We start from the raw sequence: 21,615 nt of genomic DNA on the forward strand, positions 1-21,615 counted from the left end.
GTGCCTTTGCGCTGCGCCAGCCGTCTGCAGTCGTGGAAGTCTGCGCCGAGTCCTTTGCCATGGTCGAGCCAAAAATAGCCCGCCGTGAGTACGCCGCCACATAGACGCCTGGAGCGACCGCGGCGTCAACAGCCCGGTCATCGCGCGCCGTATTGCAGGCTGTGCTTGCCAGATCGACGACCAAAGTCAGGACGGAAAGGTCAGCAAGGCACTGCCTCTCTAGAGGCTAGCCGAGGCCCAAGCACGGCATAGCCGGCCACGCCAGAGCTGTCAGCTGCCCATCGCGATGCCACGCGGCTTCTGGATCGATCGGTCACCGGCGCAGTCTGGCCGTCTCTTCGCCGGTTGCCACCGCGGTCTGCGCGCCTGCGCAAACGCCCACGCAGACGCCTGCACAGCGAATCGTACCAAACACGTTGCTCGTGTCCGGACGCACTTGGATTACCCGGCGCGCTGTGCGCGGCAGGTAACGCGCTAGTGATCGTCGACTCACATGCAGGTAGCGCTAGTTCAGAACCGGCACTTTAGCCGGCTAGGCACCTGGAATGACGCGAGTGTTGAATCATGATTACGCGGCGTGTGCGGCTGACGCGTTGTAAATAGCAGTGCCTGTTTATCGTTCGCAACTGTCGTTGGGTCGGCGCCTTTAAAACCTTTTTTGGACATCCCGACACCTTGCTTGCCCACGCAAGCTCCTGCAGATCACCGTACTCGACCCGATCAAAAAAAGCCGAGGACCAACATCGTCGGGTTTCAGACACCTGCAGCACTCCTTCGGCACCCCACCCACGGTATATATCTATCCCCGGGGATAAAAGCCGTCGTCTGTCCCTCTCGAGATTGCAATTTCACAACACACCACCATGCGATTCTTTTGGCAAAAAGCCTCGGCCGAGCTGGGTCCCCTGGCCCAGATGCTGACCGATCAGCGCGAGACGCTTGAACATCGCCACGTTCTCAACCAGCGCACGACCGCCGGCAAGGTCAAGGAGCTGGTGATCATGCTCGTAGCCTTCGCGCTCATCGCCTGGTTCGCCTGGTTCGTCTTCCGGGTGACGATGTCGATCATGGAAGCGTTCCGGTCGGCGTTCAGCATGAACAACGTCAAGATCTCGCGCACGGGTGCGTCGGTCAAAGTGAACTCAATCCCCCAGGAGAACTACGTCGACATCTGCCGGTCCAAGCTGTACAAGACCTGGCTGAACTCGTCGGCGCCGAGCTGGCAGTCCAAGTACTGGCAGCCGACGGAGGACACGACGTCACGCAAGTGGTCGCACGACCGCTACAAAAAGCACCGCATCCGCCGCGGCCGCAACTGGTACAACGACGAGAGTGCGTCGGCCGCGTCCGAGTCGGAGTAGGCGCCTGCGCGGCCGTCTGTCGGCCGCGGCTGCATGGGAGGGAGTTTCGAATTCTTGGACATCGCGGGGCGATCTGTACACTACAATAAACTCGTTTACACGTGCATGCTTAGCCAGGCGCTGCCTGGGCCGGTTGTAATACAGTAAATGTCAGATACCTAGGATACATATACACTACAGTCGACAGATGGCATGGTACAAATATAGACGCCGACAACGATCAGAAAGAGTACATACAATCTAGAACTTTTGGTCATAAGCTATCGGGCCGCGGCTAGAGGTCGTTGTCAAACAGGTTCTGCAGCGAGCCCTCCTCGAGCACGGTGTCGACCGTGCTCTTGCCGTCGGCTGCGCCGTTGCGCGCGGTCCAGCGCTCTTTGTCGGCGCGCTTCTCCTGTTTGGCGCGCGCCTCGCGCCGGGCGGCGTCCATCTCGGACGTCTCCTCGACCGCGTTGATGACCGACAGGAAGTCGACCATGATGCCGCGCTGCTGCCGGACCGACTTGACGGCGGCGAGCTCCTGCTCGAGCGCGATGAGCACGTCCGGCGGCACTGCCGGCAGCAGCCCGAGCAGCGTCTCGAACGGCCGGCGGTACTTGCCGCGCAGCGCTGTGTAGATGATCGTCAGCACGTAGCTCGCCTCGCTGTGGACGTCGATGAAGTACGGCTCGGTGAGCACCTTGAAGCACGCCGGCAGCACGACGTCGCACAGAAAGTCGTCCACGGCGTCGTTCTGCAGCAGGATCAACGGCAGGATGTGGCGGAAGATCAGCGCGCAGTTGTAGCTGCAGCGCGTGTCGTGGACAGTGAACAGGTGCGTGCATATCGTCAAAAACGGCTCCAAAATTTCCTGTCGTCAGCCCGCCCGCGCCGGCAACCTACAAAATTTGAGAGGACGATCGTCCGGGTATCGTTCGGTCCGCGCCCGGCTTTTTGCTTCTCGGCGTCTGTGGTCAGCGTGCGCCGTGGCTGTCGCCTACCCGTCGACGAGATCTTCGTCAGCGGCCCGATCAGGTCAATCAGCAGCCGCTCGGTGATCCCCGACAGCTGCCGCAGGAGATACTCCTCCATCATCTCCTCCGACAGCTCCTCGTCCTCTTCGCCGCTGACTTGGAGCCCCTTTTGGGTGAGCATTTCCCACTTCTCCACCAGCATGATGTCCAGCTGCTTGAGCACCAGCGGTAGCAGGTCCGAGAAGAACGCCTGCCGGTGCTCCACCGGACAGTTCTTGATTGCCGGCCGGATCACGAGCGCGATCAGGTGCCTCCACGCGTGCAGCGAGATGCCGTTGACCTCGCCCGCGAGTGCGACCCACAGCATCCTTCCGACACCAGGGATCTCGTACATCGTGCTCTCGAGCTGGCTGATTGAGCCTAGGGTCAGGAACGCGTATTCGCGCGTGTACCGCAGCATGTTGCCGAGCGAGTCCGCAAAGTCCCGCAGCGTGTGCGCAGCCTTGACGTTCTCCTCCACGAACTGGTCCCGCGATTGTAGCGAGATGCCGTCCTGCCAGAACCGCTCGGTGCAGCTGTCCTTGACAAACGCCTGCACCTCGAGCGGCAGGTCTGCCCAGTTGCGCGGGTTGTGATAGGCCTCGATCTGCGAGATGAGCTGCAGGATGTATGGCAGGAGCGGCTGCACCCGCGGCCTCCACAGCTCGAGCAGGTCGAGGAACTTCGGTGACGAGTGGTCCAGCTTCTCGATTGTGTACTGGATGAAGATGCGCGTAGCACGGATCGGAAACAGCGCCGCCCACGACCGCTTGAGCTCCTCCTTGAGCTTGCGGCCCTCAAGGTCGATGCTAGTCGCCAGTAGGTCCGTGTTGGCCGTCACGCCGCGCGACTTGAAGTAGTTTGCGATCTTGACGATGCCCACGCGCTCCATGAACCACGGCAGCTGCGAGAGGCCCTTGGTTGTGGCCTCGTCGGTCCACGTGCTGAGCACGGGGTCGACGATCTTCATGAAGCACTCAGCCTTGTTAGACTTCTCGGCACGCTGTGACACCACCAGCAGAAACGACAGGAACGACACGACCTCGTGGTCGCTGAGCTTGTTGGATGAAATGATCTCGTTGATGATCCGCTCAAGATCCGAGTAGATCTCCATGAGCGCCTCGGGCATCAGGTACGCCAGCCGGTTGAGCTCCGTGTCGCACGAGTTGCGCAGGTCTCGGATGACCTCGCGCTCCTCGTCCGTGGCGTTCTCGGGATACTCGAACGTGCACGCACGGAGAACCTTCTCGAGCACGCGGAACATGGTTTGCGGCACGTGCTTCATGAGCGGCGCAAACTGCACCAGTGTCTGGACCTGTTTCCGCAGCAGCGACGGGTTCTGGGCGTTAGACCGTCCGCAGATCGTACTTACGCTAACCTCCATGAGGATCATGCGGTCGCAGAAGCCCTCGACGGCCTGGTTGAGCGTGACTTCGAGCGAGGCCTTGTCCGGCTCTGTGTACCAAAAGTTCCAGCGCGTGACGCCGCGGAGGGCGGCGTCGACGACGGCGAACTGCGCGTACGCGACCAGGAACATCGGGTCCTTCTTGGACACGAGCGAGGGCGAGCTGATCTGCCAGCCGGACCAGGACGAGAAGAAGACGTCGAGGCGCTTCTCGAGCCACATGAGCGCGTCGATCGGCATCCGGCACACTATCAGGCGCGCAATGTCGTCGACGAACCGGCGGTAGTTGCCCAGGAACGCGTGCAGCTCGGGCTGCGACTCAAAGTCGAGGTCCAGGTACCGCTTGGAGATCTCGGCGTCATCAACGTGCTCGTACCGGATGATGCGCTCGGCAGCGAGCTCGAGTAGCGATGGCAGGATGGCAACAACCTCGCGGCGGCTGGCAAGCTCCTCGACGCGCAGGACCGAGCACCAGAACTGCAGCGAGAGCCCCGAGATGACCAGGGACTCGTGCCGGGTCGTTTCCAGGATGAGCTGCAGGTAGCACTCGAGGTCGGTCTCGGCCGGCAGCCGGTTCTTGGTCACGTTGAGGTACTCGCCGAGGCCGACGATCATCTCGACGAGCTTCTTGAGCAGGATGTAGGCGTCCTCGTTGAAGTCGTCGACGTCGATGCGTATCGAGCGGTAGACGTCACGCAGGGTGGCCATGCCCGGCGTCAGGAAGACGGCGCCGATGATGGCTGTGAAGTCTTCGTCATCGGCAAACGAGCGCGTGAAGAGAATGTGCAGACAGTCGGTGGCGAGCTGGGGTCAGCGGGCGCGCGCGGGCACGTACCGTCTTGATCTTGATGTTATCGGTCGTCAGCGACTGGCTGATGCGCTCGAGCAGGTGCGCGTCGCGGATGGCCTTCGGAAACGTCCACAACAGGCACGTCTTGAGCGCGAGCAGAACCTTGACGGCGAACGACTCGGACTCGTGCTCGGCGACTCCGCGGTCCAGACACTCGCCCAGGAGGTTCGACCAGCGGATGAGCCAGCCCTCGGAGCCCGTGCGCAGCGCGACAAGCTTCTCGTTGCGCGACGCGTACACGGACTTGAGCGTCTCCTCGTCCGTGAGGATCTCGATGCACTGTGGTCAGAGCGGCCAGGGTGCCACGTACCAGCGCCGAAAGGGTGCCCGAGCGCTTGCCGGCGACGGCGTCGTCCAGCATGAACACGTCCTCGAACAGCGTGCGGAAGATGCCCAGCGACAGCTCGCGCGTGGCCGGGCTCGTGTTCCACATGGTCAGCAGCAGCGCATCCATGTCGCGCCACTCGTCCGGGCCCCAGGTGCGTTTCGCGACGGCCACCCAGAGCGCGGCCAGCTTCTCCTTGATGTAGAACACGTCGCGCGCGGTCACGTCCGCGGCCAGCGTGGTCACCCACTCGCGCACGGCCAGCCGCCGCGCAGCGTCATAGCTGCCAAACTTGTGCCGTACAGCGTGCTCGAGCAGCGCCAGCCCAAAGTGCCGGATGATGTCCGGGTTCGTCGCCGGCTCGTCCGGCCCGCTCGCGCCGCGCCGGAACTGCGACGACGCGAGCTGCCAGCCCCAGTACGGGGCCTCGTCCTCCTGCTTCACCGCATCCAGGAACTGCCGTCAGCCGCGCCCCGCGTCCACGTACCTCCTGCGCCTGTCGTCGTCCGTTGTTGGTCGTCTGCGGATTGTGCACCGTCTGCAGCGCCGTGAAAATCTGCTCCAGCCCGCCGTCGTGCATTTGCTGGGCCGTCGTGGGTGCTGTGGCCGGCGGCCTGCGCGGTGCGCGGTCTCAGGGCACCACAGCCTGGCAGAGCCCGTTCTGCGTGCGCTGGCCAGCCGATCTGGTGCTGCGACACGCGCCGCAACCTGCTGCGCGTCCGCCGTGCGCTCGACCGCTCCTTGCGTGCGGATGCCTGCAGGCGCCGCGCGATCTGTGATGTTTGGTAGACCGATGAGCCCGATCGATCAGTGCGTCCGCCGTGTATGGGGCGCTGCTGTGTACTGCGCTGCAATCAACCGCCGTGGATCCTTCTAGACTGCTCTGCTTGTCCGTTGCTGCAGGCTCATCGCATCCTCCGCCGGCGTTGTGTCCTATCTTGCTGGGCTTGAATCTCGCCAGAGAAAATTTATGGTGGTGAGGATGGTCCCCAGACGCCAAAGCTGAACTGGCCAAGTCACCTGCCGAAATCTGGGGACGATGCCATCGGCACGCACGACCGCGGCGGCAGATGACGCCGGCGGACGCCGGCGGACGGCCGGGCGAGACGTAGGCACGGCGTGGACGGCGCGGACGGCGTAGACGGCGTAGACATGGCCGTGCTGTGGGCGCCGGTTCAGCTGGCGTCCGCCGCACCGGCTTGTCTCAAACAAGCCCGCACGAGCGGCCAGCTACGGCTGCGGCTGGGCCGGGGATCTACGACGGGGTGCGCGGCCGGCCTGATGTCCGCAGCGGCGCAACGACGGCCAACGGTGGCCGCCTCGCCATGAACACCGTCACGGGCCAACTTTAGCCAGCGGTCGACGGCAGTTCCGCGGCCGGGCGACCGCGCCACCGCCCGCACGGGCTGCAGGCACCGCGGCCGACTTGCCTGGTCGGCCGTACGCGGTGTCTAAGGCACACGGTGGACCGTTGGCTTCTTATCAGGCCCAGTCGGGGCCGGCCGCAGTGGCCGAGTCCACTGCGGACAGTGGCCGGCTGGCCAGCGCCCACCACATTCTACGACGTTCCAGCGCTCGGGCGACGTCTGTACCACGGACGCACAGGCTGGCTGGCCGGCCGCCCCCTAGCCAGATCGGAGCAATTCGGGTGGCACTGTGTGGGTGCGCGGCGGCAGCTAGCCTGTTCACGCGGCGGCAAAGCGGGGAACAGCGCAACGAGGCCACCCTCCGCCGTGGCTGGCGCTCGCGTGCCGCGTGTCCATCGCGCCGAGCAGGCCGTGAGGCGTGGACTGGCGACCGGCCGGTCTCAGCCACGCCGCGGCCTGGCGAGACCAAGGTTGACAGACGCGCGGATCACCTGACCGCGACGCGCTAAGGTCACGGGCCAGCGTGAGTCGCGCAGCGCCGCGAAGCGGCGGCGGTGGCTGGCGTGTGGCACACAATGACCGCGCCGGTGGCCGGGACGGCCGCGAGACCCTGAGCGGCGCTCGGACGAGCTCGGTTGCCGTTTGTAGAAATGTTGGGCGCCAGCCGTGTCTCAGATAACGGTGCGACGGCAGCGCGTGTCGGCCGAAAGGCGTTGGGGCGGCCTCAAACGGGCGGATGACAGTCACGCCTGCAGCGATGCTATCGAGGTGCAGCGGGTCGGGCCGGGGCCGGGTCGGGTCGGGCGGGTCGGGCGGCGGGTCGGCGCTGCGGGTCGGCGCTGCGGGTCGGCGGGGCAGACGGGTCCTAGCGGACCGCCGCCCGGCCACCGGGTGGTGCGCCAGAGCCAAGGCCGTCTCGCACCGCGCCGGCCGCTGTCGTCCGGCCGCGCCAGGTGCCGACCGCGTCGTCGACCTTGCCGCGCACGTGCTGGCGGCGCCTAGTCGCGCGCAGCCACCGCACAGCCACCATGCGCCCGAGAGTCAGCTGCAGGCCGCGCAGGCGCTACACGTGACGCCCCTGAGTCGGTCCGGTAACAGGTCACAGCGCCGCACGCAAGGCACAAGCGAGCCGGCGCAAGCGGCCGCGCCGCCGCTCCGTGCCGCACGGCACCGCGCAGCCAGGGCACCGCTGGTCAGGTCAAGACTGGTGTATTTCTATACATGCATATCCAAAATTAAACGGCGGAAACGCGCCACAGCTCCAAGCCGACAATGTCGAACTTGACGCCCATGTCAGACAGCGGCTCGTTGCCAAACGCCGGACACGTGTCCGAGATTCCCTTCTCGAAGCGGTCGTCCAGGTACAGACCGTACTTGCCGTCGCCGCCGCCCACGGACAGGAACTTGGGCTCGCACAGGATCATGTAGTCGTTGATGCCGGTGTATGGGAACGTCTTGAACTGGATCTGCGGCGGTGCCGGCGTCGACAGCGACTCGGTCGACATCTCCGGCGTCTTGATCAGCCGCGACTTCCACAGGAAGCACTCGCCGTTGCCGTAGTAGCGCGCGTGCTTGGTCGGGCGCGGGTACTCGTTCATGTACGCGCCGAAGATGCCGCCGGCCGAGTCCTCCACGATGAGCACGTAGCCCGGGCGACCGGCCGTGCGCGGCGGCACCGCCCGGTTGTACAGCGTCGTCAGCGACACGCCGTGCTGCTCGAGCGAGTACACCAGCGTCCACTTGTCGTAGAGCTGCAGCCGCGACGGCAGCAGCTGGCGGATCTCCTCGGCCAGCGCGGGCGAGAGCAGCCGCACGCCCGTGCGCTCGGCGTAGCCCGTCAGCGTCAGCGGCGTCAGCGGCGGTGGCGCAAAGAGGAACGACGTCGCGGGCGCGGGCGCGGGCGCGGCCGTGGGGCGCGGCGCTGTCGCCGACGCCGTCGACGTGCCCGTGGCTGCCGGGCTCTTGCTGCGCAGCGACACGCCGCCGCGCGCCAGCAGCCCGCGCTGGCGGTTCTCGTCCCGGCCCAGGAACGACGAATGCTCGTGGTCGCTCATGTCGTCGTCGTCGTCGTACTCGTAGTCAAAGCCGACGTCGTGGAAGTGGTGGTGGCCCCGGCGCTCGTTGTGCTCGTTTTGGCCGTCGTTGTTCTCCGCGCCGCCGCCGTGGCCGCCCACGTCGACCGAGAACCGCCGGATCGTGTTCCGGATGGACTCGGTCAGCGAGACGTGGCCGTCGTGGCCGTCGTGGCTATCGTTGTACGACATCCCGTTGGTGAGCGCCCGCTTAGCCGGCTGCTGTGCCTGCTCTGTCTGTGCCTGCTCCGTCGCGCCGTCTGGCCGCGCGCGTTCCTGATCCTCTCGACCTGCCCGGTCTGTGCATGCACCCGTCCGCGTTTGCGTCCGGCCGATGCGCCTGTTGCTTGCTGGGGCCGCTTAGCGCTCCGGCCTGCCTGCCAATTCCGCCGAAGACGTCCGCGTGTCCGGTCCTGCGCGCAGTCTTGCGCGCCGACTGAAAGCTAGTCTTGTGCAAGCCCTGATGCCCGACCGTGTCGAGCCTGCGCCTGCTGTGTGCCTGGTTTGCCCGAGGGGTCTGCGGGCGCCAGAGCAACGGTGGTGAGATTTTATGGGCTGTGCACCGAAATCACGAGGCTTTGTGGCGCAAGCGTCGCGCGGCCGGGCGACGACGTCATCGCGCCGCACAGCGTGCGGCTCGCGCCGCGCGTGGCGCGCACCGCCGCGCACCGCCACCGCCGCCCGCAGCGGCCGTGCGCCGCCGTGCGACCCAGTCTATTGGTCCGCCAGGTCTCGTGCGCGGCGCCAGCCGGATCGCGGCTCCGTCGATCGTTGGCGCTGCGGGGCTGCCGGGGCTGCTGCGCGAGTACCTATCCGACCCACACCCACCCGAGGCGCTCAGAAAGCCAGGGGCGGATCGCCCGCGCAGATCGGGCCGTGCCGGCCCGGTCGCTAGCCGCGCTACGCTGTCAGATGACTGCGGAGTTTCTAGCTGTTTATATATACAGGCGCGCCTCAGCACACGCAGTGCTGGGTCCAGCGCGGAAAAGCTATAACCTCGCGCACGTTCTCGACGCCGGCCAGGTAGCACAGTAGCCGTTCAAAGCCCATGCCAAAGCCCCCGTGCGGAACGGTGCCCCACCGGCGCAGGTCGATGTACCAGCTGATGTCGTCCGGCCGGATGCCGGCCGCCGCCACCGCCTCCTCAAGCCGGCCGGCGTCCGACTCGCGCAGGCTGCCGCCGATCAACTCGCCCAGATCGGGCAGCAGCAGATCAAAGCACTCGACCGTGTTCTCGTACTGCCTGCCGGGCGCCGCCGTCGGCAGCATGTAGAACGGCTTGAGGTGGGCCGGGTAGTGGGTAACAAAAACCGGGCCCTTGGCCCAGTGCTTGGCCAGCCATTTCTCGTGTTTGCTGCCAATCGCTTCGTTGTGGCGCGGCGGCACCGGAAACTCGACCTTGCCGTCGGCGACGGCCTGCTGCAGGACGTCGACAGCGTCGTGGAACGTGATCTGCGGCCAGCGCTCCGGCGACGACAGCACGTCCCAGCGGGCGCGCAGCTCGGCAGTGTCGATGTCCTCCCTGGCCGCGTGGTCGCCCTTGTTGAGCTTGTCCACGAGCGCGCGCGTCTCGAAGAACCGGTCGGCAGCACCGGTCTCGCGCATGTAGCCGACGGTGCTCTTGATCATGCTCTCGGCGACGGTCAGGACGCTGTCCAGGTCCTCGGTGAAGGCCATCTCGGCCTCGAGCATCCAAAACTCGCTTAGGTGGCGGTTCGTCAGCGACTTCTCGGCGCGGAACGTCGGCGCGAGCGTCCAGACGCGCGAGACGGCCATGGCCAGCGCCTCGAGGTGCAGCTGCGTCGACACGGTCAGGTACGTCTGCTTGCCGAAAAAGAGCTCGTCGTCGGCGGCCGGCCGCGCGCGGTCCTCGGACGTGGTCACCTCAAAGACCTCGCCGGCGCCCTCGCAGTCGGACCCGGTGATGACCGGCGGGCTGGTCTGGACAAAGTCGGCGCTATTGAAGTAGTTGGTCAGGCCCGCCATGGCGCTGGACCGCATCTGTAAGATCGACGACATCTGCATGCTGCGCCATCGCAGCGCGGGCACCGTGCGCCGCATGGTCTCCATGTTCTGGAACTTTTTCTGCAGCGGAAATGTCTCGGGATCGCATTCGCCGAGGACGTCGACGGTTTCGGCCTGCAGCTCGTAGGACTGTCCGGCGCCGGTACTGGCCACCCACGAGCCAGCGATGCGCACACTAGCACCCATGCTGAGGCCCTGGGCCAGCTCGGGCTGGAGGAAGACGATCTGAGCGGCCTGGGACGTGCTGCCGTCGGAAACGGCCGCGAACGCGATCCGCTTCTGCCGACGGACGGTCCGAACCCAGCCGTGAACGACGACCTTGGACCCGACGAGGTCGGCACCGGCCGCGAGAAGGTCCCCGACCGTCCGCGGCAGCGCGGTGTACTCGGACGGGACCTTGGAGGCTGGCTCGACCGGCGCGGCCGTCGACAGGGCGGCGCGCCCGGCACACGGCTGCAATTGAGCGCGGCCAGAACCGGGCAGCACGCGCGCGCTGGCTGCCGTCTGGGGCCAATCGAGACGGAGCCATCTCTGGGAGGACGGCCGGACCAGTGCCGGCCGCCACAGGCCGCGAGGCCGGACCAGCGGTCGAGTAGTCATGGTGCGTGAGGACGGCAGAGGTCGAGACGCGGAAAAAAGAGTCAGATGTCTCACGTGACAGGCGCTTCCCAACCGCCGCACGCCGTGCGGCTGACAGCGCGCACAGCGCCCGTATCTACGTGTTCCAAGTATACAGATACATTAACAATATAACCCAATCCATCCTTTACACGGGCATGTGCCTGGCATGCCCTAGCCATTCAGTCTGACAAGAATCGAGATCATTCATACGTCAAAAAACAAAGAAAGTACCGCGGCGGCGCCGTCGTCGGCACGTAGTCGTACATAAAGACAGTAAACACATAAAAATACAGACGCTTTTGTCTCGGGGCGAGGTTAGATAGCCGCGCCCACGGCAGAGATGTCGATAGAGCCGTCCAACGGTAGCTCGCCGCCGACGCCCATGCCGCCCGAGCGGATGGCCGCGGCCGCGTTCTTCTTCTGGATCTTGTTCCATTTGTAGCGGCACTGGATGCGGGAGCGCACGCCACCAATCTTCTCGGACACGACGGTCCAATTGATGTCGGCCGAAGGGTCGTACTGGCGAATCTCGTTGACAACCTGGAGGAGCTTGCTCTCCTCGTCGGCGCTCCACTTGTTCTGGCCGCGGTTCTGGCCGCACTTGACGTAGTTGCGCCAGCGGTCGCGGCAGTCCTCGGGCATGCGGCCGATGTGGAGGCCGATGGTCTTCCAAGACATGCCGAACTCCTCGACGAGGCTGCGCAGCTCGTTGTCCTCCTCGGGCGTCCACTTGCCACGCTGCTCGTAGTTGTGGTAGACGCGCCGGACGTGCTTGTAGACCGAGGCGCGCGTCCGATGAGGGAGCGCCGTCGAGACCTCGTCCCAGAAGTTGTCCTTTTTCCGCTCGTTGGCCCACACCCGGCGGCAGAGGCCCTCGTGGTCGAGGCTGTTGCGCTCCTGGTAGTGCTTCATGAAGTTGTCGAGCACCTCCTTCTCCTCGGTCGTGAACGAGCCGCCGTTGGCGAGGATCGAGTGCTGGGACGAGTCCGCGACGGCGGCGGCCGCCGCCGCGGCAAGCTCCTCCTGCAGCGCGCCCTCCAGCAGCGCGTCGTTGGCCGATTGGCCCTTGCGCGGCACGCGGCCGCGGCGGCTGAGCTTCTCGGCATCGACCGCGGCCTGCGCGGCGGCGGCCGCCTCGGCCTCCTGGATGGCCGCGACCGCGGCCGCGGCCGCGTCGTCGCTGCCGTCCTCGAGCCCGGCCAGGCCGGCGCCGTTGGCGCCGTAGTACGCGGCCGAGTCGGCACCTCCCGCGCCGAGATCAGACTCGGTGAAGTGCAGGTGCTGGTTGTTGATGAACTCCTTCGTGGCGTCATCCGTGGCCGCGTCGGCCTTGGCCTTGCCGGCCGAGGCCTTGCCAATGTTGGCCAGCTCGGGGTCGATCTGGTTGGCGCCGGCGGCCGGCGCCGCGGCGCTGCGCGTGCTGCGGCCGTACCGGATCTCGTGGTTCATGGTGGGCTGCTGTAGAAACTCGGCCGAGTGCCGTTCAAAGTCGCTGCCGTCTTCGCTGTCGCCTCCCTTCTTCCGGCGCTTGGACGACCGGATGTCTGACTCGCGCGAGGTAGTATTGAACGCTGATACCGAGTTGAAATTCTCCATCGCGCTGCAATGCGCGCACTAGTTGCTGTCTGCCGGCGCCGTTGTCTGTGCGCCTGCTGTACTCTGCGCTGGCCCGCCCACGCCCAACTCCCGGCGTGTATGGACTCAAACGAGAGCTCTCGGTTACGAGCGTGCGATGGCCGTGCCTGCTGCCCGGAGTCAGCTCTGTGCGCGCTGCTGCACGCGCGCGGCGCGCGGCGGCGGCCGCGTGCGCGCGCCGCCGTCGGCGCCCGCCGCGCGCCCGCGCCCCGGACTCACCTGTGGCCGTCCTCGATCTGGCCCCGCGACTGCTGCTGCTGCTGCGGACGAGTCTGTGCGATGTTGCCGGCGCTGATGTCGCCAACGTCGGTCTGCGGGCTTGGGATTTGCAATGGAAGGGTAAGTCGGGGAGGGAGGGGGAAACAAGGTCGGAGCGTATCACAAGGCGGGTAACGCGAGACCTAAGGAATGTAGGGTAAACGCCGCATCCGGGTAACAACGCAGTCACAGGGTAACGTTACCCGGGCCCGCCCGCCGCCGTCCGCGCCCGTCTGCGCCGTGACTGCTTTCGGCGCGTACGCTGCCAAGCGGCGGCCGTGCGCTGGCGATCGCGATCTACGCGGCGCCCGTGCCGGCTATCGCGTCGCCGTTCAGCGCCCTATCGCCGGCCGTTGAGTCATGTCCGAGTGCGGTTTACGGTGGCTGCCCATACGCGCCCGAACCCTGCGCTCGCGTGGTGATCCGCGCCGCACCCGGCAGAGCGCACGCCAGGCAGGCCTTTACGAGCTGCTTGGCGCGGCTGGCGCCTCTGTCGGCCGCAAAGACCGGACGCCATCAGCCCAGCGCCCTGGTTCTGCCGCGTAGCGCCGCCCGTTCGCTACGGCTCTGGATTCTTCTAGAGCCCTGCGTCTCAGCCGCGCGCCCTGAGTAGCACACCGGGCCTGTCCTGCGGCCAGATAGCCGCTGCTGTGCTCGGCGGGCTCAAACTTTCGTCTGTGGGCCATGACGTATCGTGCGGCGCGATCTACAGCCGCGCAACGCTCTACGCAAACGCGGTGGTCTTAACGTATTAAGCCTGCCCAACACAGAACGCGGCAGAGCTGCACACAAGCTGGCACTGGACGCGCTAACCCGTCAAACCAGGGACTGTGCGGTAGTCATGATACGCGCACGGCCGCAGCCACACGCAGTGCCACTGTCTCGGCGTGGCGAGAACACCAGGTCGCCGGTATGATTCATGCGAACGCGGCCAGAAAACTATGCGTAGACAGCTGTCGGCCACGAGCGCGGTTTGAGGTGTGCTGGCCTGCACGCCGGAACCGCCGGCACAGGGGGGTGCGAGTATGTGTCCGCACTCAGACACCCGGTCACGCGGTGCGGCGCAGCAGGTGTCGCCATGGATCGTGCGTCGCCGTGATTGTGTCTGCTGCGCCTTGTACTCGGCGCCAGTGGCCAAGAAGAGCCACCAAGTGCCAAGCTGGGATGCCAAGTGCACCGCGCTAGCTGCAGGCCGTCTACGCGGCAATCTGCTCCGATACACCGCCTGCAGCAGGCGCGGCGGGCGTGGTGCGGCGGCCAATGCACCTCGATGCAGAGGCGTTTTAGAAGTCGCTTGGTAATCGGCTGGTAATCGCCGCCGGCGTCTGCTGCTGCGACTAGGGACGCCGAGTACGAGCGGCCGCGGGCGTACGAGCTACACGACGGTGGCTGACCCCGCCTTTGGCGCCCCTGCGTAGGTACTGAGCCACGCCCGACCGTTGAGCCACAGACCTTAGAGGTCCGTACGAGGTCTGGCGGCGCTAGTTTGAGATTGGTGCCGGCCGCGACGTACGTGGATCGGCCTCTGAGCGGCCGCGTATGCGCGACGCACCGCAACGTGGCCCGTCTGACGTGCGTCCGGCGTGTGCGTAGAGGCCTGGCCAGCGGTCCACAGAGGCCGCAGACCTCTGTTGGGGCAGACGCGCCCGTCCCCGACAGAGGCCGACAGAGGCCGGCCTCTAGCCGCGGCCTAGCACCAGCGTGCTCTGCGGCTGGTGCGACCCCTCTGCAGCGGCGGTAGCCGCGGCCTCGGCCGTCCCCCGCTGGCGTATCATGTGCGCCCGGTGTCACTATCGCTCAGCTCAGAGGCGTCGCACGTGCGGCCCGCAGCCGTACGGTGTCAGGCTGACAAAATGGGCATCGGTCCGCGAACGACGGCGTGTGGAGCGCAGCCGGTCCACTAAGTGAATGGTATCAGTCCGCGAAGGGGAGTACGGTGCGAGCGGCCACTAGACACGAGTCTTGCGCAGGTAATAAGACCACGAGCTCATCGCCGGCGACCTTATCTTTAGCGGCTTGGCCGGAGACGGTGCCGGGACACGGCGTGCGCGTAGCTGCACCTAGAGTGGCCGCAGATAGTGCGCCATGGTGTGCTCGCCTAGCGGGCTAGGTGCGCAAACACCGACCAAGCCAGTTCATTCTAGAACGGTGGGCAACCAGCCCTTGCGTGGTGCAGTCGACGGCCGGGTACCTTGGGCAGCTGCAATTAAGGCGGCTGACGCGGCCATGGACGCGCAAAACACGCGAGCCGCACCACGTGCGGCGCCAAACACGCAATGGACTCGCCTTCTCACGCACAGCGCGTCCGCCTGTCGCCTGCGGCGTACGTGGCGGCGGTCGCGGGGCGAACGCTAGTGCCTGGCACGCCGGCCGCGCCCGACCAGGCGGCGCCGGTGCGTCGGCGGCCGCGGGCGCTGCCAGAGCGCGCCGAGCGCGTCGCTGACGGCCCGGAACGCCCCCGCGGTCGCGGGCGGCCGCCCGACACGGGCCGGCAGCTCGGCACCGGTGACGGGAGTGCGCTGCGGGTGGTCGGGCGCATGCGCGCCCGCCGGGGCGACGACGCGGCTGCCGCGCTGGCCGCGCTCGTGTTTCCGAATGAGCCCTGGTCGGCAGTAGCCGCGGCACTAACCGCGGCCCAGCCGAGGTCACGCCAGAAGGATCCACGAGAGCATGTCCGGCAGCAGGTGCGCGAGCAGCTACAGCGGCAGGTGCAGGCGCGCGAGGGCCGCGAGGATCGCGCCAAATGCGCCGCGCCGTCGTCACCGGCGACGTCAAATCTGGCCACTACAGTAACGGACGAGGCCCCTGAGCCTTCTACGACGGTCGAGGACTGGCAGGTCAAGCGCCAGCGGCTCGACGAGCTCTTCGGGGTGCGGCAGCCGCAGGATTGAACAGAAAACGCCATGTACTGATAATATACACTGGTATATCCGAACCTGGCCCAGCGGCCAGCATCCAGGCGCCCGCGGGCAGAAACAGAAAGAACAATGCAATCGTAAGCCGTAAGAGAGCAAGTTATACACCGGCCCGGCGTCTTGGCCGGGCCATTCCCAGAAAACAAAACATGATACATAACGGCGCTTGGAGAAAAGCGCATGCGGTTGCGATGGCAGTGCCTTAGATGATAAAGGACCTGTTGAGCGCCTTGATGGCCCGGGCGTCCTCGCGCCAGACAGCCGACGGCTGGTAAGGCGCGTCCTGGACGGCGAGGGCCGCCGCCGAGTCGCGCTCGGCAACGCGGTGGGAGGGGTTCCAGTCCGGCGAGACGCGGCCGCTGGCGTGGCGCTTGGCGTCAGGCCGGTCGCGGTGGTCGCGGCGCCGGTCGTCGTAGACGTGCGGCGCCGGGGGTTTGACGTCGGGGTACGACGACTTGGGCGAGTTCATGATGGCCTGCAGGGGCGCGTTGCTGGCCTTGTTGGGCGGCGTCGGCCAACCGTAGCCCGGCGCCGGCGCCGGCGCCAGATAGCCGGCCGGCGCGGCCTTGTGAGGAGGATGTGAGTGCACGTGGGCGTGCATATGGCCGTGGCCGTGGGTCTGGGCCTGCGCATGCGCGTGAACCTGGGACTGGGCCTCGAGCATCATTGGCTGCGCGTAGACCGGGGTGAAGTAGTGCACCGGGGTAGCGTGCGCCATCTGCGGCGCCGGGCCGGCGTAGACGACCTGCGGCGGCAGCGGCGACAGCGCCGGGTAGGCCGACAGGATCGGCTGGCTGGTCACCGGCGGGATGGTGGCCTGGTCGGTCGCGTCGGGGTACATGCCCTTCGGGATCCGGATGTGTTTCAGGCCGGGATCGTGCGACGGCTGCTTGAGGTCGTTGGCGGCCACGTGGGAGCGGCAAAAGTACGATATCAGGTGCAGTTTGAGGTGCGTCGACGTCTGGATCGAGAACGACTGTTTCATGAGGCCGTCGGGCTTGTAGCGGTAGCCGTCCGGGCCGTCGTCCGGCTTGTCGTCCGAGTCCGAGCCGTTGTCGCCCGACTCGGGCGAGTGTGTGTGCGACGAGCCGAAGCCGCCGCCGCCGCGCTTGCCCTCCATCTCACGGTAGGTCAGGAACGAGCCCGAGACGCGCGAGGCGCTCCACGACTTGCCGTCCGTCCAGCGACGCATGGATGCCTCGCGCTCGTCCCAGACGAAGACCGAGCCGGAAGTGATCGCCTGGCGCTCCTTCTCTGAGAGCCGGCGCTGGACGCGGGGCAGGAGACCGAGCCGGCAGGCCTCGAAGAGAATAATGGCGTCCAGCGGCGTGCGGACGTGGCCGTGGTAGGTTTCCATGGGTGACATGGCTGCGCGCGCCGCGCCTGGAGGTGCGGCGCTTCTGATTCGCGCCGGGGCGCTGGCGGGAAAGGGGAGTCGGTCGGGTCGATCGGTCGCTGGTGCGCAGCGGAGTCGATTCGGTGCGCATGCGCAGCGGACCGGTATATATAGCCCGCGGTCGGTGGATGACGAATGGCGGTCGCAAGAGGCTGCCAGTTCTGCAAACTCGCGGGCTTACTTTATAGATACGTAGTCGCCAGACAAAGTTTTGCAGAGCTGCAGAGGCCTGCAGTGCTAGCGGCTACCCTAAACGGCGCTAGCTGCGTATTAACGTCTGCCTGGCGGCGCCGAGTATGGTCATTTCTGCAGTATGAGTAACCGCACCGGGCACGGCCAGCGAAACTAAGTCGCAGATGAGGGAATATAGGGGAACCAGATGCAATGATAGGGCAGGAACGAAGGAACACAGCCTAGCGGCAGACACTAAGATATGCCATCAGTGACATGACTGAAGCGGAAGGCAGATGACGAGGGACTAAGGTTAGAAACAAGCCTTTGCGTTAGTGCAAAGTTAGAGCAAATTAGAGTGTATACGGGGGCCGCGGGCGCGGAAATAACGTGGATACGCGGGAGATAAAGGATGGATGAGAGATTAAAGTATATGCGTGGGAGCACGGAAACCGGCGGAATATGAAAGCCTGTTGGGCGGCGTATCGGTTTGGGATGGCCCGAAAGGGACAGGCGCGACGACGAGCCAAGCCAAGTGACGTGCAGCCCGCGGCGGTGCTCGCTGCTGCTGCCGGAGGGCGCACGGGCGGGCGGCGTGCAGGCGGCCGCGCGGCCGTCACCTGGCGGGGGGATAGGCCTGCGAGTGCGGTCAGACTGTGCTGGGCCCGCGGGCTGGGCGCCGCGGTCTGGGCGCTGGGCACGGCTGGGCGCCGCGGCCGGTTGCTGCCCAACGGCGGAGGTGTCGTGGCTAGACGATGGTCGCGCCGCGCCAGCGCGCCCCGTGCCCCGCCGCCCCCTGCGCTGGCCGGCGCGCGTACGTCGCAGCCGCATGCAGCCGGGAGCCAGCGCTGCGGGCCAGCTGGCCGGGCGGATATCGCAAGAGACAATAATATATGCACTAGCAAAAAGCTTGGCGTTTTTATTTTAAACCTAAACTTAGATCACAGCGCTCGGCAAGGCTCGGCCGCGCTGCGCTCGCTGGCCGCGCGGCGTGCGCCAGACACCTGCGCCCGCCCAGACGCGTGCACGCTCTACGCCTGGCCCCTGGCCGGTACAGGGCCGCTTTCCCACGTCCGACTGGCCTTGGGAAACCCCGCCCGTGGCGACAGGTTGTGCTGTTTTTAGCTCACCCAGAAACAGCAGCCGCAGTAGCCGCACTAATGGCGCCCTAGCGTGCCCAGTGCATTTAGCTTTCTAGTTTTCCGCAGCCCGCCCGTCCAAAAAGCTTGGCTCTTCGTTCGTCCCCCCGCCGTTCGCTGGACCGGTGCACCCGGCCAGACGCCAGCGGCCGGCCAGAGATAAGTAAGCTGGGCGGGTTCGCGCCCGGCCAAGACGCGACGGTGCGGCGCCGACTGTTGGGCGTCGCTCTGCGGTCGCGCCCGCTCGCCCGACAGGCGCTCGAGCTAGTTCTTATCGCCTTGACTCATGGGCGTATGCCCGTATGACCGATCTGCGTGCCTGCGCGCGGTGCTACTGTTGGCTCTCCTGCCGGTGTGACCACGACCGTGCCCTGCACGCCGGCCGCCGCGCGCTGCGATGGCCCTCACCCGGCCGTTCACGGTCACCGGCGGACCCAAAGACGCTGGCTCCAGCGTGGTCGGTCGCGCCAGCCATTCTGGCCGCCTCGACGGCTGCCTCCGGTGTGCGGCTGTTCAGCCACCTGCGCCACTGTGCTGCGTATCCGGCACTATCGACGAGTCGTACCATACTGCCGGGCCGTATGCAGGCGCACGTAATCGTCCACGAGCAATTCTTGGCGCAAGCCACCACTAGCTGAGCTCTCGCTAGCCTCTATCAGCATTCCTAACATTCAGCACTAGTCCCCGATAGTCGCCATCTCTCGGCTACTGGGCTATTTGGCGTCACCTGCTGGGCGCGCGTCATGCAATCAAACCAAGACTCGTTCGGACGGTCCGGTGGACCCGCATATCCAGAAGTCTCGGCTTGCGTTTGGCGCGTCGCCACCATGCCTCTGTGGTCCTGGCGCCTAAACCTTAAAGCTTTCTGGAATCTTGCTCGACAGCTTGTTCTGGCACCTAAACCGAACAGGAAGCCCTTCACGACACAGCCCGACAGCCGTTAGCACCAGCCTTGCACGTGCAGCTGTGGGCGGCGGGCGTCGCACGCCCGCCCAGCGTGCAGCGCGCCGCGTTGGTTGCCTGCGGCCTGCCAAACCGCCGGCACTGCTGTCTGGCCGCTGGCGACTGTCTGCGGGCAGCGGCTCGTGCTGGGCTGACCCTGGGCCCTCTGGACGGTGCTGGGCGGTGCTGGGTACCTTGGGCGGCCTGGCGCCGCCGAGCGCTGCGGCTCGTCGCCAGGCCGCCGCGTGCTTGGCTCGATAATCGCAGCAGGCCAAGAGCCTGGCTGGGCAGCTGCGCGCGGCTACCTACAAAGTCTGGGCAGTGACGGCCCCGTGCGCATCCGGGCACGCCGCGCGGCAGCCAGCACGCCAGCTGCAGGGCCGCTGCCGACAGTCGGCCGGCCGGGCACAAGGTTTGGCCGTAGTCGTCGTGGCGTCTGCCAGCCGCACAGTGACGCCAGCGGGCTGATTGGGGAGTGCGCGGACTGGGCCACCAGCCCGGCACGCGCCGGCGTCTGCCATTGGCCAGGCCTGTGTACTCTATCGATGACCGCAGGTACCGGCAGCTGCCGGTGGCGGTCGGTGGCGGTCGGTGGCTGAGGTGGATGGCTGCTTTCGATCGCTGGCAAAATCCCCGACCACTCGTGCGCGGACTGGGCAGCTCCAGCCAGTCACGGTCTACGTCTCTGCCGGTCGGATCCGGTTCGTCGGGTGTGCTATCGCGTAGCCGGCACGTAGTGGGTCGTGGACGCGCCGGCGGCAGTTGGCGCCAGAGCCGGCCCGGCCGATCGCGTAAGTCGCTCGTGGCCGGATGTCGGCGGCTCTGTGCGGCGACAGGCCGGCGCGGGGCCGCTGCTTCCGCGTGGTCGCGCCTGTGGGACCACGCGACTTGCGCTACGGGTGCAGACTGCCGCCGGACGGGCAGCGGTCGGCGGACGTTGACGACGGCGAGCTGATGGCGTAGCCGCGATCGAGTCCGGCGGAATGTGCCGATCGCGACAGCCCGCGATCCAGGCGGCAGCCGCTACAGCTGCACTCGGCGCCCAAGTGTGTCGCGGTCGACACTCCCTCTTCGTCGTGCTCGTAGCGTCACCTTGTCTCGTTCACTATGTACATTGGAGTCGACCGCTCACGCCCGGCCGTACTTCTTCTGGATCTCGGCGTTGCGAGCCTCGGCTTCCTCCATCATGCGGATCTTGCGGTAGTCCTGGATCCGCTTCTGCTTGAAGTAGTTCACCCAGCTGACGATGCAATCGCGCTCGAACGCGGTGTTTTCGGCGTTGCACTTGGCCTTGACGTCGGCCTCCTGGGCGAACGCGTCCACGATCTTCTCGCGGTCGAGACAGGCCGTGAAGAGGTCGCGCGACTCCCAGCACTTCTCGCGGCTGGCGCGCTGCCGGGGATTCTGCCCATCGGCGGGCGCGGCGCCGTCGGTGTCTTTGCCTCCGAAGCCAAACATGATGGGGGGCGAGACGGGGCGGCGAGAAAATTTGGCGTTCGTGCGCCGCACCCAGTGCGGCTCATGTGAGCCGCAGCTAATGCGGCGCAACGGCGCGACGCGTATGCGATGTGTGTATTGTGCTACATGACTACACAGTCAGTCTCCTTGCGCGCGTGCGGCACGCCCATGGCCTCGAACGTCGTCGGCGGCCGGTCCTTCCGTTTCTTCTTTTTCTCAACAAAGACGCTGTTGAGGACGCTGTCGTCGATGCCGGGCGCTGGGGCGGGCGCGGGCACGGGCGCAGGCACAGGCGCAGGCACAGGCGCAGGCGCAGGCTGCGTCTCGGGCCGCGCGTCCGGCCGCGACAGCCGCATGCGGTCGTCGTTGTACTCAAACGACATGTTCGACGCCGACGTGGACGAGCGCGACGGGCTGGGGCCGTGGCCCAGCGAGTAGCGCCGGTCGACGTCTGAGCCAGCCGAGGGCATGGCCACCGAATAGCGGATCGAGCCGGCCGGCTGGATCGTCGGATATGCCGACGCCGTCGCAGGGCGCACGGACGGCGTCGGCTGCACCGGCTGCCGCATCGGCAGGTACACCGGGGCCGTGCCCCAGGCGAGCTGGCTGAGCGGCGTGTCCGAGCGCGGCGGCGCGCCGCTCTTGGGCGGCAACGGCGGTGGCGGCCGCGGCGCCGGGGCCGT

General features: G+C 66.4%; 8 protein-coding genes across 8 annotated transcripts; 2 read left to right on the top strand and 6 right to left on the bottom strand.

Moving 5' to 3' along the window:
* The first annotated feature begins 502 nt into the window (after positions 1-502).
* On the top strand, positions 503-1,498 carry V1510DRAFT_233900 (uncharacterized protein). The gene has a single exon (XM_066930523.1). The coding sequence runs from the start codon at positions 864-866 to the stop codon at positions 1,359-1,361; it is 498 nt and encodes a 165-aa protein (XP_066787346.1). The 5' UTR covers positions 503-863; the 3' UTR covers positions 1,362-1,498.
* V1510DRAFT_233736 (armadillo-type protein) lies at positions 1,499-5,964 on the bottom strand. Its single transcript, XM_066930522.1, has 7 exons — positions 5,421-5,964; positions 4,919-5,389; positions 4,594-4,887; positions 3,726-4,562; positions 2,342-3,692; positions 2,244-2,308; positions 1,499-2,211 (listed from the first exon to the last, which is right to left on the bottom strand). The coding sequence occupies exons 1-7, from the start codon at positions 5,511-5,513 to the stop codon at positions 1,636-1,638; spliced, it is 3,687 nt and encodes a 1,228-aa protein (XP_066787347.1). The 5' UTR covers positions 5,514-5,964; the 3' UTR covers positions 1,499-1,635.
* Positions 5,965-7,493: 1,529 nt separating this feature from the next.
* On the bottom strand, positions 7,494-8,978 carry V1510DRAFT_421359 (putative oxidation resistance protein 1). The gene has a single exon (XM_066934604.1). It carries the CDS (start codon positions 8,562-8,564, stop codon positions 7,536-7,538), a length of 1,029 nt encoding a protein of 342 aa, XP_066787348.1. The 5' UTR covers positions 8,565-8,978; the 3' UTR covers positions 7,494-7,535.
* A 112-nt stretch (positions 8,979-9,090) lies between these two features.
* On the bottom strand, positions 9,091-11,005 carry V1510DRAFT_421360 (uncharacterized protein). The gene has a single exon (XM_066934605.1). It carries the CDS (start codon positions 10,995-10,997, stop codon positions 9,327-9,329), a length of 1,671 nt encoding a protein of 556 aa, XP_066787349.1. The 5' UTR covers positions 10,998-11,005; the 3' UTR covers positions 9,091-9,326.
* Positions 11,006-11,119: 114 nt separating this feature from the next.
* Positions 11,120-13,039, bottom strand: V1510DRAFT_421362 (Myb-like DNA-binding domain-containing protein). Its single transcript, XM_066934606.1, is given in 3 exon segments — positions 11,120-12,180; positions 12,193-12,810; positions 12,862-13,039. The coding sequence occupies 2 exon segments, from the start codon at positions 12,612-12,614 to the stop codon at positions 11,334-11,336; spliced, it is 1,269 nt and encodes a 422-aa protein (XP_066787350.1). The 5' UTR covers positions 12,615-12,810; positions 12,862-13,039; the 3' UTR covers positions 11,120-11,333.
* A 2,026-nt stretch (positions 13,040-15,065) lies between these two features.
* Positions 15,066-15,846, top strand: V1510DRAFT_421367 (uncharacterized protein). The gene has a single exon (XM_066934607.1). It carries the CDS (start codon positions 15,188-15,190, stop codon positions 15,800-15,802), a length of 615 nt encoding a protein of 204 aa, XP_066787351.1. The 5' UTR covers positions 15,066-15,187; the 3' UTR covers positions 15,803-15,846.
* Positions 15,847-15,915: 69 nt separating this feature from the next.
* V1510DRAFT_234043 (Gti1/Pac2 family-domain-containing protein) lies at positions 15,916-17,420 on the bottom strand. Its single transcript, XM_066930524.1, has one exon. It carries the CDS (start codon positions 17,190-17,192, stop codon positions 16,029-16,031), a length of 1,164 nt encoding a protein of 387 aa, XP_066787352.1. The 5' UTR covers positions 17,193-17,420; the 3' UTR covers positions 15,916-16,028.
* Positions 17,421-20,602: 3,182 nt separating this feature from the next.
* V1510DRAFT_404526 (cytochrome oxidase c subunit VIb-domain-containing protein) lies at positions 20,603-20,932 on the bottom strand (the record flags this gene model as incomplete). The annotated part of the gene is made up of 1 exon (XM_066932256.1): positions 20,603-20,932. The coding sequence occupies one exon, from the start codon at positions 20,930-20,932 to the stop codon at positions 20,603-20,605; it is 330 nt and encodes a 109-aa protein (XP_066787353.1).
* Positions 20,933-21,615: the final 683 nt, after the last annotated feature.

Source organism: Dipodascopsis tothii (genome assembly GCF_038497935.1).
Source record: "Dipodascopsis tothii strain CBS 759.85 unplaced genomic scaffold V1510scaffold_30, whole genome shotgun sequence".
Classification (NCBI taxonomy): domain Eukaryota; kingdom Fungi; phylum Ascomycota; class Lipomycetes; order Lipomycetales; family Lipomycetaceae; genus Neoaidaea; species Neoaidaea tothii.

Coding starts and splice junctions, on each gene's coding strand:
- V1510DRAFT_421359 (XM_066934604.1), bottom strand. CDS start 8,564: ATGTCGTACAACGATAGCCACGACGGCCACGACGGCCACGTCTCGCTG.
- V1510DRAFT_233900 (XM_066930523.1), top strand. CDS start 864: ATGCGATTCTTTTGGCAAAAAGCCTCGGCCGAGCTGGGTCCCCTGGCC.
- V1510DRAFT_233736 (XM_066930522.1), bottom strand. CDS start 5,513: ATGCACGACGGCGGGCTGGAGCAGATTTTCACGGCGCTGCAGACGGTG. Junction 3,693..3,725: donor TGATCCTCATGGAGGTTAGC/GTAAGTACGATC, acceptor TCTAACGCCCAG/AACCCGTCGCTGCTGCGGAA. Junction 2,212..2,243: donor CGATCGTCCTCTCAAATTTT/GTAGGTTGCCGG, acceptor GGCTGACGACAG/GAAATTTTGGAGCCGTTTTT.
- V1510DRAFT_421360 (XM_066934605.1), bottom strand. CDS start 10,997: ATGACTACTCGACCGCTGGTCCGGCCTCGCGGCCTGTGGCGGCCGGCA.
- V1510DRAFT_421367 (XM_066934607.1), top strand. CDS start 15,188: ATGGACTCGCCTTCTCACGCACAGCGCGTCCGCCTGTCGCCTGCGGCG.
- V1510DRAFT_234043 (XM_066930524.1), bottom strand. CDS start 17,192: ATGTCACCCATGGAAACCTACCACGGCCACGTCCGCACGCCGCTGGAC.
- V1510DRAFT_421362 (XM_066934606.1), bottom strand. CDS start 12,614: ATGGAGAATTTCAACTCGGTATCAGCGTTCAATACTACCTCGCGCGAG.